Source organism: Dipteris shenzhenensis, chromosome 14, assembly GCF_047967505.1.
Source record: "Dipteris shenzhenensis isolate YYH24624 ecotype China chromosome 14, Dip_SZ_1.0, whole genome shotgun sequence".
Classification (NCBI taxonomy): domain Eukaryota; kingdom Viridiplantae; phylum Streptophyta; class Polypodiopsida; order Gleicheniales; family Dipteridaceae; genus Dipteris; species Dipteris shenzhenensis.
Window position 1 is genome coordinate 19,946,638 of NC_141609.1, and position 11,905 is coordinate 19,958,542.

Consider the following 11,905-nt stretch of genomic DNA (forward strand, 5'->3'; position numbering starts at 1 on the left):
CCTCCTTCTTATTGTACAAGGCTTAGTGCGGGCCTCGTCAGATGTTATAATCAAAGGACTTTGAACAATGACATTGATTTACCTAAAGTTCAAGACACTCCCATCGTGCAAGCTCCACTAACTTAGAAACCTGCCTACATCGCCTTTGTGCACATTTTGGGCTAGCGCTAATATATATATTTGCACTTGTCTAATCTTTGTGAAAGACCTCACAAGCAGTGAATGGTAGGCTTAAATGAAATTGCTCTCTCCACTTTCAAACCTTTTTTAGTATCTATGTACCCACACTCTTACTTATCTATGCTCTCTTGAAAATGCATTGTCTAGTTGGCCAGAACTCTTCACTCTTGTATATATTACATTCAAGAGAAACAATGTATCAGACTCTTGAGTAATCCTTCTAGACATTAAATGCTCAAAGCTATTTAAGGTCTTCGTTCTAATGCGGGCCAACATTTGGGAAGAGGAAAGGTTTCAGAGGAGAAGATCCAAAGGCCCCTTCCTCCACTTCACTTGTCATTTGAAACGCCTTTTCTTCCTTGTCATGCTTTCAGTGATCGGACTCTAATACACACACACACACACACACACACACATTACATTAATATATTATATTATATAAAATATAAAATATATTGTATATATATTCTATATTATAATCTATATAAAATATATTGTATATATATAATCTCTCTCTCTCTCTCTCTCACACACAACTTTGCTCTCTAGACCTCCCCCCTATCTCTCTCTCTATCCTCTCTCTTGCTTCTCTCTCTCTATATATATAAATATATATGTATATATATATATATATATATATGTATGTATACATATATATATATATATATATATATGTATATATACACATACATACATATGTATACATACATACATACATACATATATATATGTATATATATATACACATACATACATATGTATACACACATACATACATACATATACATACATATATATATATATACATATACATATATATATATATATATATACATATACATATATATACATATACATATATATATATATATATATACATATACATATATATATATATATATATATATATATATATATATATATATGTATCTGTATATATATATATGTATACATATATATATATATATATCCAATCTGTCTATTTGTCTCTCTCTCTCTCTACACACACACACACACACACACACACATACATATACATATACATATACATATACATATACATATACATATACATATACATATACATATACATATACATATACATATACATATACATATACATATACATATACATATACATATACATATACATATACATATACATATACATATACATATATATATATATATATATATGTATCCCTCTCCTCTCTCTCTCTCTCTCTCTCTCTCTCTCTCTCTCACACACACACACACACACACACACATTTATCTATGTATGTATATATAAATAAATAAGTAGTATACACCTAGATGAACCTAGGAACATTCCCAAACTCATCCTCTAAAAACACAACATAGTGCAGCTTTAATCTCACGAGAGTCACTCATAAGATTGAGAACCATAAACTCCATCATGCATAGCAAGGACTAGCTACTATGACATCCCCACTGACGTCATCAGCACCCAACAATGGGTGTAGACCATAGTATAAAAGTATGCTCTCACACATACAAATCCACACACCCACACATACTTGAGCATCCATTTATGCAAAGTCTTTGTACTGAGTTTCTATCGGCACTCCGGAGGTAAAGGGCAAACTCAGCCATGACGAAGGCTAGCACTAAATAAATAAGTAGTATATAAATATATATATAGTATACTATATATTTTATATAATATATAATATATTATATAATGTATATAATTAAATAAATAAGTAAATATAACACATTTTTTAATGAATATAAATATAACAAGGTGAATGATATTTAATCATTCATAAGGCCTACTCAAGATTAAAAAAGCAAACAAAAAAGAAATGGTGTGGAGGAAGACTCCAGGAGATAAAGGGGAGAGAGAGAGAGAGAGGGGGGGGGGGGGGGTGGGGAGTTTGGGGGGTGGAGAAAAGGTGGAGATGGTGTGTAAGAAGACAAACCACTTTAAAGTTGCATTCAAGTCCAATGAAGAAGAGTCAACATATTGTCCAATAGAAAAATTGTAGTTTCAAAAATTATAAAAATGCCTAATTTTTGCTTTGCCAAATTTGAAGCATTACTAAGGGTACCCAAAGGGCAGGTAAAAAATATAAAGTATATAATATTATATAGTATATATTGTATTATATATAAAATAAAATAAAATAAAATATATATCATATAATATATAGTGTATAATATAATATAATCTTATACTCTCTCTCTCTCTCTCTCTCTCTCTCTCTCTCTCTCTCTCTCTCTCTCATAGCCACCCTCTCTCCCTCTCATCTCTCTATCGTGTCTCTCCTCCCCCCCCCCTCTCTCTCTCTCTCATAGATGTATCTACTCAACTATCAATCCGCATCGTCAACATGTCAGAGTGCTCCTCGTGTGCCCAAGCTTGTCTTTATGCCCTGTGTGGCATTGTCATCTGCGTTGGCACTCCCATTGGGTGGCCCTCTATACCAGTCTGCACCTGTGCCACATGGCCTCCTTCCTGTGTTTCGCGAGCCGTCGTCATCGCATGGCACTAATTTGCTCTTACGGGCCGTTGCCCTCATTACCCCGTGTATCCGCAAGGTGCCTCATCGCCAATTGTCAGTCACATAACACCGCATCTTTGTTGCCATGTGGCATTGTAGGCCTTCATGCCTATCTCTACATCGTGCTATGTGGCACTTTACGATGACCCTCTGTACCTCAATCGCACAGTGTTGTTTCACTCCGCCACGTCATCTATGCTGGCCATGCCCACACCAATGGTTGACTCACCACGTTGACCCACCGTTGCACCACGTCAATCTGAGTTCGCTTTGCCTACTCTACGTAGTCTGATATCTCCAACCCCGTGACCACCACGTGTCATGCTCACATGGTCCATGTGACTCGTGGTGCTCCTCCGAACTTTCGTCTAGCCCCGAACCTCCCTTTTGCTCCTCTCGAACCTCTAGAATGGCTGCATTTGAGAACCTCTCCTTAAAGAATAGTATAGAATGGCTGCATTTGAGAACCTCAGTCTAGCCCCGAACCTCCCTTTTGCTCCTCTCGAACCTCTAGAATGGCTGCATTTGAGAACCTCTCCTTAAAGAATAGTATAGAAGTATAGATATAGATGTAGATATCTTGTAATAGATATCTATTGACTACAAGATTTCACAAAATCAAAAGATAAGTAGACTTCCTTCCTTAACTAGTAGTCTTGCGTTTTTTCAAGTTGCTCAACTGCTTGAGATACTATTATCCAACTTGCACCGACCAGGTATTGAGGAGGAAGCACGTCTCCCGTGTTCAGGATTGTTGCCATGCTTCAGAGCCGTATTGTTCCCCGAAAGTTGTCCTGTTTCTTATAGTAGGCGTGGTTTCTCTCTCCTTCGTACCTCACTTTGGTCTACTCGATTCTCGAGGGTGCTCGTTGTAATCCTGTTCCGCCTTCTTGAGGCTTTCCTTGTATCTCGTCTTTGTGCTCCGTCACAATTTGCAGGTGCTTGAGTGCTACTTTACGCTCTTCATTCTCTTTTTTACAAGTCTTTGTTACATCTTCTAGAACTTGGTCACGATTGCAAGCTGAATCGCCCAAAAATCTGATGCCTTGAGGCAAGATTATAGCTACGTTGGTAGGTACGATTGTAGTTGCTTCACAATTTCAGTGACGAATATCAAGTATAAGGGCTGAAGATATGATGTATAAAATCTTGGAAAACAAATTGTACGTCAGTTAATCCAAAAAAATCAGGACTGTGTGCCTGTCATGGGCCTCTTCCTTTCAAAGCCATAACGCCTTGGCGCATTGCTCCATTAATATCCCTTCACATGGTCCGCTTTGATTGCATCCATGCGTCAGACTTCTTCATCTGTTGTGTGTATTTGGAAAAGCTTGCGGCCACCATGTCTTGAACTTGGATGGTGATCCTGGATAGTGGCTTTGCTGGTGGAAGCGTCTCAGCTGGCTTCGCCTTGTTGATGAACTCCCGAGGTTGTTTCTTCAACCTTTCGACGCTCACTGGAGGTTTGTTGATCAGGTGGGTCAAAGTTGTCGAGATTCTTGTCTCAATGTCGTCACTGGCCGCCTTGTTGTGCCTAGTTGTGTTCACGTAAAAAACACGGACTCTATGGCCTTGCCCTTACCCACCTCTTTGTTTCTTTGCGGCTTAAGCTTTCCATCGACGTACTAATGCCTGCTTGTGTTTGCTTCTTTGCCCTTACAACCCTGTACCTCTCTTCCAAGCCCGGGGGTGCCGATGGGGTTGTAGGTGTTAGATCAGCGTGGTGACGATCGTGGGATTACTAACCTTGCTCATATAGGAAGTATTCTATTCAATTGGTTGCAAATTTGGGCAGGCGAGCGCTCTTCACGGCCCGGAATGGTCTGACTTTGGGGGAGAATAACGGTTTGAGTAGTGATGGGCATCATACAATCCAATGCGTCCGAGAAAAGCCACGACACTGTCGTGCTATTAACATTCGAAATTCCGAGAGTCGAGACCTTCCAATATCATTCGTGAAAAATTTCGGGACAATTTTTCTACGGGGAAACCAGTATCTCCTTTTTACATTCTTAAATAACTTAAAAAACTTTGATATATGTAAACAAATGCATGGACGGGAAAGACAGGAACGCAAATGGTGCATAATAGATGTTGAATTATACGTTCACGATTTGTAGACATCCTCGAAAGTACTTTGTGAAGTAAAGCGACAATCATATCTTCAGTCAGACTGAACGGGGAAATTCAGATTACAACCATAGAAGGTGAAACCACCTTCACTGAATCTTCATGGGTTGCACACCAGCAGTTACAGTTTTAAGTATGAAACGAACATCACACAAGAACAGTTACAAAGCCATACTAAACATTATGATAGGAGAACTTCGTTACAGATTGCAGGAAGCACGACAACTATTACAGTCGTAGCGGCAGTAGCTGCTGCTGCTGCGGGATGCCAAGCCTCGGCCTTTGGGTTTGGGTTGGACAGGAGGATTTCCGCCGCCGCCGCCGCCGCCGCCGCCGTTAGAGCTTCCGTTGCAAACAACAGCAATACAAACGCCACCACCTCCGCCACCGCCACCTCCACCTCCACCTCCACCTCCACCACCACCACCTCTACCCCTACCTCCACCTCCTCCACCTCCACCTCCACCTCCACCCCCACCACCCCCTCCTCCTCCTCCTCCTCCTCCTCCTCCTCCTCCCCCCCCTCCTCCACCACCGCCTCCGCCTCCCCCCCCTCCTCCACCCCCACCAGTGCTCCCCCTTCCCCTCCCCGGCCCAAACCCACCCCCAAACCTCCCATTCCCTGGCCCAAACCCTCCCCCTCTCCCGAACCCATTCCCCCTCCCGAATCCATTGCCCCGCCCAAACCCATTACCCGACCCAAATCCATTCCCCGTCCCCTCTCCACCTCCGCCCCCTCCGCCACCCCCCCCGCTGTCATCCCCACCCTGCCTGAACCCACCCCCACTCCCGAACCCGTCCACTAGCCCCCTGAACCCGCCTCGTCCTACCTGGCTGCAAATACGCGGACACGTTAGCATCACTCCGCTGCAGCGCCCCGCTCCTTTACACTTCGCATACTCATATGCTTCCTCTTGTAGCTGGTGGAGCTCGTACTCAGCTGTCTCCACGATCGACCCATCGAGAGAGCTCGTTGCAAACAGTGCTGGACAGAACAAGAGAGCAATGAGTAGAAACATGTGTCGTCTGAAAGCCATGGACAAGAACGTATCTCGACGTTCGAGTTGCTCGTCAAGCCTTCAGGCAAGTATCCTGATATACACTGATTATCGATAGTATTATTACTATCACGCTAGACCCAGTATGCTGTCAACTACAAACCATAATTACGCGAACTGCATACTGACATCAGTGTTCTCTCCAGTCGGTCCACACCAGAAAATCTGCCATATTCAACATATATATACGGTGTGGGGAAGGAGGTTGGTTCGTCGGCGTGGCTCTCAAAGGGGTTGACTTTAAACCAACGCAAACAATTCACGGACTTCTCTAAGGAGTGCAAGCCGTGTGCATTAACATTGCTTACCTACCTCACCCACCACCGTTCACAGGGTCAATCGTTATCGTGATCTGATGTCTGGCACTTCAGTGTGTCAGGAAACAACAACATTCGGTCCAGATAAAGCCATGTATGATGTGTGTACGCATGTGGTCGCATTGTAGACTTTCCATCTGCCACCGACGCGTCGCATTAAATCAGGATCCATGTGAGCTGAAGGACGAGTAATTCTAACGTGCGTGAATTCGGAGTGAAGCCACACAGAAACGACATGCGTCATTCAAGACTACGCACAGTCTAGATCAGGTTAGAAAGATCAAAGTTGACACGAGTGTTCACAAAAAAACTCTGCAAAGCCTTACAATGGAACTCCAAAATTTTAGGTTTCACTGATAGTTTCATATTTGCAAGTTTATCGAAATTGTTATTGTATGTCTTTCCTAGGGATTTGACTTGCAAGATTGAACTTGGAAATTTTATGAATTTGAGTTGATAAAACATGCATGTTTTTTAGTGGATTACACTATAAAGTCAAGGTTTTTGGTGCTGCAAGGGTCCTAAGGGATGATGGTTAGTGAGTTGCTGATCAAGGGCCATAGTTTTGAAGTTAGTTCATTTGGTCAATTTGACCTTGTAAATTATGGCTAGTATGAGGCTTAAATGTGGGTTAGTAGAAGTTTAAAGGCTTCTAATGTGTTTAGGGTTTAAGGTTTTTGTTTGCTTGTAAAGGTCCTAAATTTTTTTGGCTTTTATCCTAAAGCTTTTGTCTTTTGTTAGGTATTTCTCTCTAAAGATGGAGACTCTCTTTGTCTCTTATATGACACCACATTTATATTACTCTTGCCAAAATAGGCATGTCCCCACTTTTATTTAATGGCCCATCCACCACACACACACACACACATACATCTTTTTACCTCTTTTCTCTCCTCTCTTTCACTCATCTACCTTTCCTGATATTCCTTCACCTTCACTTGCTTTTTCTTTTTTCCTTTCCTTCCAATTTACACATATCGTTTCCTTTCACAAGTTATTCGAAATATTTATCGAGCTACTTACACTTGGACTTATAATGACACTCCAAAAGGCAGGGCCATAGTGGGATCCCCACCTTGTTTAAGTATGCATGGCTACATATATAAAGACCTTGAGCTTACGGTTTAGAGAGAAGAGAGAGATAGAAGATCATCATCTATGGAGGAGGATCAAGATAAGCTTATCTCCCTTATAGCCTATAAGGCTTTGCCACATTTGGCTAAGCCACCTCTAAACTAGGTCTTCACTTAAATTGCGCTTCTTCCATGCTGCACTTAAGTTATGCATTCAACTTGTTCACGTTTTGGGAATTTCATGATGCGTTCAACTCTTAAGTTTGCACCTTGCCTCAATTCCAATCACTATTGAAGATTTATCTATTCTCGGGGTCTTCTTTAGGCCGCCTGGCCTTTCCTACCTCGCTTGCCTTCCTGCCTTGCTATTCCTCGTTGCACCCTTCTCCTCCATCTTCGCCTTCTTGGGTCTTTTCGTCCTCTTCATCTTCGACCTTCTCTGCTTTAACAACCTCCGCTGATGGAGCTTCTTCCTCTACCACCACTTCCTTCACTTCCTCATTAGTAACTTCTTCGTTGGCAACCTACTTAGAGGTGAGTTGATACGACCTTCCTTCTAGGCTCAGTCCTCATCCATCAAATACACAAGCAATCCAGCCCACCAGCTACCACGAGATGGCCATTTAACACAATAGAGGCCCTTCCAAAAACCTTAGCTGAAAAGAATCGCTTGGGCCTGGGAATCGAAGGAACACTGACTCGTTTCCTTATTTCAATGTCAATAGCTAGCCAAGAGGTACCTTTGGAGTTGAAATGTTGTATTAATCGCTCCTTCTCCTTACTGAGCGGCTGGGCAATAGTGTATTATATTACTGATATGCTTAGCTTTGAGTCATGTCGAGTATATCTGCATGCTTTGGGCTTTTTGTATTCTCTTCATGGCGGGTTGACGACGATGGTTATTATTATTGATTGTTGCTCGTTAGTTCTTAGTCTAGCAGCACAAAAGGCTTCCTCTTGTATCTTTTTTAGTCTCCAAACCATTTATGAACTTGTCTGGTTTTTCATCTTGTATCTTTTTCATTGCCTTTCAAAGCTATTTATTCACTCTGTTGTCTTTGCTTCAACACGAGCAATGTCCGCTCGGGTCTAGTCTTTAGTGCTCATGGAGCATCATTTGGAGTTTTGCTTGAATGCCAGGTAAGCTTTTTTCCCTTCAAAATCTTACGATGTAGTTTTCTGAGGTTTGAACTCTTGTTTTCCTACTGGTCTCATATCCGATCTTTGCTTTTGAGTGTAGTTGGAGCAGTCCATCAAGAATTTTATTTTTTGAGCGCAAGTTGCTATGCATCTACAATCTTCTTTTCTTTCATAGCATGTTGTCTTCTGTCTTTCTATTCTTACATAGCATTTTCCATTCTTCTTAATGTAGCAATATAATATATAATGGGCTTTCTTACAAGTTTATGTGAGGAATATCTTTAAGATTTCATTGTATTTAATATGAACAGATTTAGGGCTAAGCATGAGTCAAAGGCAAAGCTTTTCCCAGGTTGACAGGAGTGATATCTCCAGTCAAAAGAAAGAGAGCAAGAAAATCTTTGTCACATGTAGCATCATCCTCTCAAGTCACATGTGACTCAGATGTAGAAGAGATTCTAGGCTCAAGTAAAGAAGATGAGGTCTCTAGAATTAAAAATGCATGTTTATCTTGGAGTGATTCATGGGCGATCTCTTTTGAATGGGCATTTTTTGATAGAAAGCTTGGGCGCATCTTTTGTACTACATGCCAAAAAATGAGAAAATGCCATAGTGAGTTTGGTACTTGCAGATCAGTGAATATTCAGCTTAGTGCCATTAGATGCCATGCCTCTTCAAAACAACACAAGTGGGCTTCATATGCACTAAACTATGGAAAGAAAGCATTACATGAAGGAATAAAACAGCAACTAGGTGACGTTGATGTAGGAATTTTAATTTTGTTTCAAGCTTCTTATCATGTTGCTAAGGAAGACATGGCGTTTTTGAAATTTTCTACAATTCTGGATCTACTGCACTTGTGTGGAAGTGTTTTGGTTCCTAGAGATTTATACTGGAATGAGAAAGCTACAGCTATATTTGCTACTTACATCAGTGAGTCCATTTTAAATACTACAATAGAGAGGCTAAATAAATCGCCATTTTTTGGTCTCTTAGTTGATGAGTCTACTGATATCTTGATTTTGGAGCATTTGATTGCGTATGCTACTTATATCTGTGATCATAAGCCTCGGGTTTCTTTCTTGGGATTACTTGAAGTGCATGATAGGACATTTAGCGGTTTGGAAACTGCAATAATAAAGTTCTTTAGAGAATATGATATAGATGAGAGGAAAATGGTTAGTTTTGGATTTGATGGTGCAGCAGTGATGATTGGTTCTACAAATGGATTGGCTGCATTATTAAAGAAGAGGAGTCCTTTCTTGACATCAATTCATTGTGTTGCACACTGAACTCACTTATGTGTGTCCGACAATTTCAAGCATAATGCTGACGCACAACATGTGGATTTTGTGTTGAATGAGATTGCTGGAATGTTTAAGAAAAGCTCTAAAAGTCCTCTAGATTGGTTGAATTAGCTCTTCATCTTGATTGTCCTAGCTTGAGGATGGAGAAAATACACAAGATGAGATGGTTGAGTAGGTTTAAGGTAATTTCCAAGATATGTGAAATGTATGAGTCACTTTTGGTATGCTTACAAGAGAAGAATGCAAGATTGTTTAAATTGGTTTCAAACTTCAAGTTTATGTACATGTTACATTTCTTGGGTGACGTGATGGATCATCTCGCAAGCTTGTCACATGCCTTTCAAAAGTATTATGTGGATGTTACAACAATTCCTAGCCTTATGGCTTCCACCATCACTTTGCTAGAGATGGAGTTTATGGGGCCACAAGAAATCAATATAAATATGCAAGGTCATGATGGTTATGGATTCCCTTCTATTCCTGAGTTTGCTGGGCAAGATGGTTGGTTATGGACTATGCGCAGGGCTTTGAAAGGAGATATGTACTATGGAAAAAGAATTGATAGGTGTGTTATTGTGGCAATGATCTCGCTAAAGCTCTTGAATTTCAACGTGCTTTTTGTAATGAAGTCAAATTTAGTAACTTGCAATCTTGGTTTTCTGAAAATCATGTGTTGGAGAGCTTTAAAATCCTTGCACCCTCCACATTTCCTTCAACTCAAGAGCTGAAAAGCTATGGAGGAACTGAACTAGGAGTGTTGGTACAACATTTTGGAAATGATGCAATATTAGTGGATGGCACACATGTAGAATGTTTGATTGATGGTAGAGCATTGAAGAGGGAATATCATATATTTAAAATACAAGCAGCATCAGATTGGAAAGGCAAAGTGTTGAAAGATATGTGGTGCTTTATTGGTAGAAATGAAGTGCTACGTGATAGATATCCCATACTTCTTCGAGGTGCAGAAATTGCAATGTTGCAATGCAGTAGCACATCTATTTGTGAAAGGGGATTCAGTATTTAAAACATCATTAAAAACAAGTTGAGAAATAGATTGGCAACCAAGAACTTGGATGCTCTTATGTGGATTTCAATTGAAGGTCCATCTCTAGCAAAATTTGATTTTATGCCGACTATACAACTATGGTGCAATGCAGCAAAAACATGTAGACATGCATATTCTAAAGTGGTATGAAAGTGTATCATGCATCCTTGAGCTATTTTGGTGCTTTTTCTATGAAGATGTATCCACATGTTTTCCTAAATGTATGAGCAACTATGTTCCTTCTTGTAACATGTCCATTCACATTTCCATAACTTCAATATTATCTACAATTCCTTTAAAATCATAAATGTAAAAATTTTAAACTGTTAGGATATGTGGATGCAGTTTTTCAAAGGCCTTGATGACAAAGGGTAGAATTTTATTGTGGTTAAGTGCTCAAATTTCCCTTCTCATCATAAGGGCAAATCATAAAATCTCAAGTTTGTGATGACCAAGTTGATCCAAAAACCTACAAACTTTGAGATTTCAGGTTTCTCATTGTGCAACCGAAAATATTTTTGGGGAACACTGGTTGACACTCTTAAACAAGATGAACATTATTAAATAGGCCTGCCTAGAGGAGAGGCAAATGGTCAAAGAAGGAACAAGATGAATTACATTCAAAGGGTTTACTAATGAAGAAATAGTTATTGTTTTTGTGAAAAAGTACTGTATATCAAGGAATGGTCTGACCAATATGCATAGTGTGTTATTGAAAGTCTATTGTTGATGAAATTGTTTGTCCAAATATGATCTAGTGTTGAATTATGAATTGTAGTAGATTGATCAATGAGTTGTTTCATGTTGTATTATTCCATGAACATGAGGAGTTTCTCTTGGTTACTTGTCTTAATATTGTAATCAATGTTGAAGTCTCCAAAGATGTAAATAGGGATGTTGCTCTCCAAATCTTTGAGGATGCTATTGAGAGATTGTACAAGAGTATTTGTTTTAGTTCTTGGATGCTTGTATACATTTTCTATAGCTATAGTCATTGATGGTTTAGTTTCAAATTTAGTTAACAAGCATTGAATGCCATCTTTGAATAAATGCTGTTGCCCTATAAGAGTTATTTTACTTTTTTAGTAAGTAAAAATTCCAACGCCGAATGATTGAGTGATATTTTC

General features: G+C 39.9%; 1 protein-coding gene and 1 pseudogene across 1 annotated transcript; one reads left to right on the forward strand and one right to left on the reverse strand.

The window, feature by feature from the left end:
- Positions 1–4,819: 4,819 nt before the first annotated feature.
- LOC147894316 (uncharacterized) lies at positions 4,820–6,036 on the reverse strand. The gene is made up of 2 exons (XM_087385399.1): positions 5,617–6,036; positions 4,820–5,475 (listed from the first exon to the last, which is right to left on the reverse strand). Exons 1-2 carry the CDS (start codon positions 5,870–5,872, stop codon positions 5,036–5,038), a joined length of 696 nt encoding a protein of 231 aa, XP_087241525.1. The 5' UTR covers positions 5,873–6,036; the 3' UTR covers positions 4,820–5,035.
- Positions 6,037–9,019: 2,983 nt separating this feature from the next.
- On the forward strand, positions 9,020–10,458 carry LOC147894317 (uncharacterized; annotated as a pseudogene).
- The last annotated feature ends 1,447 nt before the right edge of the window (positions 10,459–11,905 follow it).